The sequence below is a fragment of the Citrus clementina genome, unplaced genomic scaffold, assembly GCF_000493195.1.
Source record: "Citrus clementina cultivar Clemenules unplaced genomic scaffold, Citrus_clementina_v1.0 scaffold_6, whole genome shotgun sequence".
In the NCBI taxonomy this organism is placed as follows: domain Eukaryota; kingdom Viridiplantae; phylum Streptophyta; class Magnoliopsida; order Sapindales; family Rutaceae; genus Citrus; species Citrus x clementina.
Genome location: NW_006262139.1, coordinates 4453614 through 4456942, shown reverse-complemented (window position 1 = coordinate 4456942; position 3329 = coordinate 4453614). Strand labels below are relative to the sequence as shown.

Genomic DNA, 3329 nt, shown 5'->3' with positions numbered 1-3329 from the left:
ATGTCCCTTTACCGAATTATTTATGGAAAGGCTTGTCATTTGCCACTAGAGCTAGAGCATAATGCACATTGGGCACTGAAGAAATTAAATTGGGATGCTCATGCTGCAGTAGAGCAAAGAAAGCTTCAGCTTTGTGAGCTTGATGAATTATGGCTATTTTCATATGAAAATGCAAGAATTTATAAAGAGAGGACAAAATACTGGCATGACAAGCATATTCAACACAGGCAATTTAGCCCTGGACAATTAGTATTGCTCCACAACACAAGACTAAGATTATTGCTAGGAAAGCTCAAGTCACGATGGTCTGGCCCGTTTAACCTGCTCAAATTTTATCCTCATGGAGCTGTTGATCTTTTAGATGAACAAACAGGTCAAGAATTCAAGGTTAATGGACACAGGGTTAAGCACTACAGACATCCAACAGCAGATTGCTCAAAGGAGGTGTTACTCCTTAAAGAACCCAACTATTGAGCAATGAAAGAAGGTCAGGCTAAAGGACCTTAAATCAAGCGCTCCATGGGAGGCAACCCATTGGGGAGACAGCCACTTCAAACCAAGTTTGATATCTTTTGGTTTTATAGACAGCTCTCCCTCTTTACCATCTTATTTAATTTTTTTTTTTATGTTAGCCATTTACTTTTATCCTTTTACATTATTGCATTCTTTATTTTTACTTTAATTTGATCTATTTATTTCTTTTAATAATTTTAGAATTAATTTTAGTTTGAAATAAGTGTGACAATTGAATTCCATATTGACAAGTGAGAGTGTATGATGGCAGAGTGCAGAGGTGAGCCACGTGTCAGAAGTTTTTAGTGTGGAGTATATATCCGTTATTAGAACAAGCAAATGGGTACTGCAGCAACTAATGTTACCGTTACAGTAAATTAAAACTGGAGCCTTACACTTACCGTTGGAGATAAAATCGTGACAGATGGATGCATGGATATGGATAGAAATTGTGGGAAAAAATCTTCAAAATTAAAGCTTTAATTTCACTGGCCGATAATTTTGGGGATATGCACATTTAATTCAAATATTTTATTCCCTCAATTATCTCTAGTTACCGTATTTATCTTCAAATTAAAGTCCATTATAAAAAGGAGTCATTGTGCTTAGTGCTCTACGCCACTATCCCCCATCTCCTTCTCAAAGACAACTCTAACAATTCTTAAATTCCTCTACTCTTTTCACTTTCAGGCACATTAGCTTTAAATTGTTATTGCTATAATAATGCCGAGGTATAAGAAAACAGCCAGCTACCTCAAAGATCCGTCACGCTTCTAGAGTTACCACGCCGAAGAAAAATATGAAGAATTTATAGAGCCGCGTAAGATTCTGGAAGAGAAAGGATTTCAATTTCCAGGACAATTCATTGGAATTGTACAAACAATTCATAATGCTGCAGTAAAGCGAGGATGGTTAGAGTTTTGCAATCACCCTAGTGATCTTGTGCTTCAAGTTGTCAAAGAATTTTACGCCAATTTGGTAAGCCCTGATCAGCACAACATTTGGGTAAAAAACACACTTGTTCCATTAGACTCCCGAGTTATAAATGCTTTTTATAATTTACCTACTGAAATTAATTGTGAGTATGCCAAGTTGCGTGATAAATTGACCCTGAAAAAGTGGACCACCATTTTCACAACTGTTACCATAGAAGGGGCATCATGGGCTAACGAGGAGGGGCATGTAGTTAATAGGATAGATTTGAAACCTATTGCTAAGGTGTGGGTGAAATTTTTAAAATCTAGGCTTATGCCCACTACTCACACTACTACAGTTTCGCAAGAGAGATTGGTTTTTTTATATGTCCTTGTTTGAGGGCTTCCCATAGATATGGGTGGCATCATTGCAAAAGAAATCTGAGAGTGTGCAGCCAAGACTCATTGAACTGCTGCTTTGCTATTTCCTTCACTCGTCACCAGCATTTGTGTAGTTTCAGGTGTTCGTCTTGACGCCAGAGATGACCATGTTAAGAATGATGGTGCCTTTACAGCACGTACAATTGAGAGAGTTGCTGGTGAGAGTGCTGGAATAACCACTGAACCAACGGCTGTAACAGGAGCAAGACGAGCTATTAGCTTAGAACAGACCATCCAAGCACTCAGCACCAGTATCACGCAATGTGTGGAAGCTCAGCAGAGGGAAAATGGTTGGTTTTAGAGTTATCCGCAGCACCTAGATAACCAACTACACCAATTTGCTCTATACATGAAACGCATACACTGGAACTTCCCTGAGACACTGCTCCAGCAGTACAATTTTGACACCAACACCACAGGTGCTCCAGCCGCAGCCAGTGAAGAAGTCACTGCTTCAGATGAACCTGCAGAGGAAGCTGCCACTGAGCCACAAGCAGCAGTCGACTCAGAAGATGTTGAACCATCTTACCCACTTAAGGACGAAGGTGACAAGTCTGAGATTGATAGCTCACCCTCAGAGGCAGAGGACAATTCAGAGAAAAAAAGTGAGGAACCAACCATCCCAGCCCAGCCAAAACCAGAAAAAAAACACATTATTCAAAAAGAAGAGGAAGAAGACCCTGAAGAGGAACCCTCTATTCCAGTCCTTGCGAGAAAGGGGAAGGACAAGGGTAAAGTAAAAATAGCAACACCTTCAGACTTTGCAGATGAAATGGAGCAAGTTGATACCGAGCTCGCTGCTGCAGTAGCCAAAGTTACTCCTACACCTGAGCAAGCCAAGCAACTTCTGGCGATCATTGCAACCATCACAGCTGAAGGCCAGGCAGCTGATGCGACAACTCCAATTCCTCACCAGCCAACTCCTAGCCAGCCTGTTCGCACCAGCCCGCGTAAGTCCAATAAAAGAAAAGGCAGTACTTCTAAAGGCCCTGCTACAGCAACCCCATCCACAACTCCTCTCACCAGCCCCGCGACGAAAGAGGTAAAGACATTGCAAGCTACTTCCCCACAAGCTTCACTAAAGGACAAGTTGCGCAATGCATCCAAGAAGCGTTAATAGCATCCCGTCATGTGCTGCAATCACCACCACAAGGGAGTATTCTTTCCTTACTAGTTTTATATCTTAAAAAAAATTAAAAAATTTTTATGTTTGTCACTCTGTGTGGTATTTGCTAAAGTCTTCTATATCCTTGTCCAGTTGTGTGCATTTGTTCTGTATGCTTGTGAGGACACATCATCTCTCAAGTTTGGGGGGGTTGTTTCCGAATGCATGTATTTATGTATGCGTTGTGTGAAGCTCTGTTATCTGTTATTTGTGTATGGATTTGAATACCTAATGAAGATAAATTGAGTGTTATACAGTATTTGTGAGAATGCCAAGTAAAGATAAGTTATAGATGA

General features: G+C 40.5%; 2 protein-coding genes across 2 annotated transcripts; both read left to right on the top strand.

Moving 5' to 3' along the window:
• LOC112097296 lies at positions 1-474 on the top strand. The gene has a single exon (XM_024182480.1). The coding sequence runs from the start codon at positions 1-3 to the stop codon at positions 472-474; it is 474 nt and encodes a 157-aa protein (XP_024038248.1).
• Positions 475-2217: 1743 nt separating this feature from the next.
• Positions 2218-2985, top strand: LOC112097295 (uncharacterized protein KIAA0754-like). The gene has a single exon (XM_024182479.1). The coding sequence runs from the start codon at positions 2218-2220 to the stop codon at positions 2983-2985; it is 768 nt and encodes a 255-aa protein (XP_024038247.1).
• The last annotated feature ends 344 nt before the right edge of the window (positions 2986-3329 follow it).

Excerpts from the sequence above, each read along its gene's own strand:
- LOC112097296 (XM_024182480.1), top strand. The coding sequence starts at position 1 with ATGTCCCTTTACCGAATTATTTATGGAAAGGCTTGTCATTTGCCACTA.
- LOC112097295 (XM_024182479.1), top strand. The coding sequence starts at position 2,218 with ATGAAACGCATACACTGGAACTTCCCTGAGACACTGCTCCAGCAGTAC.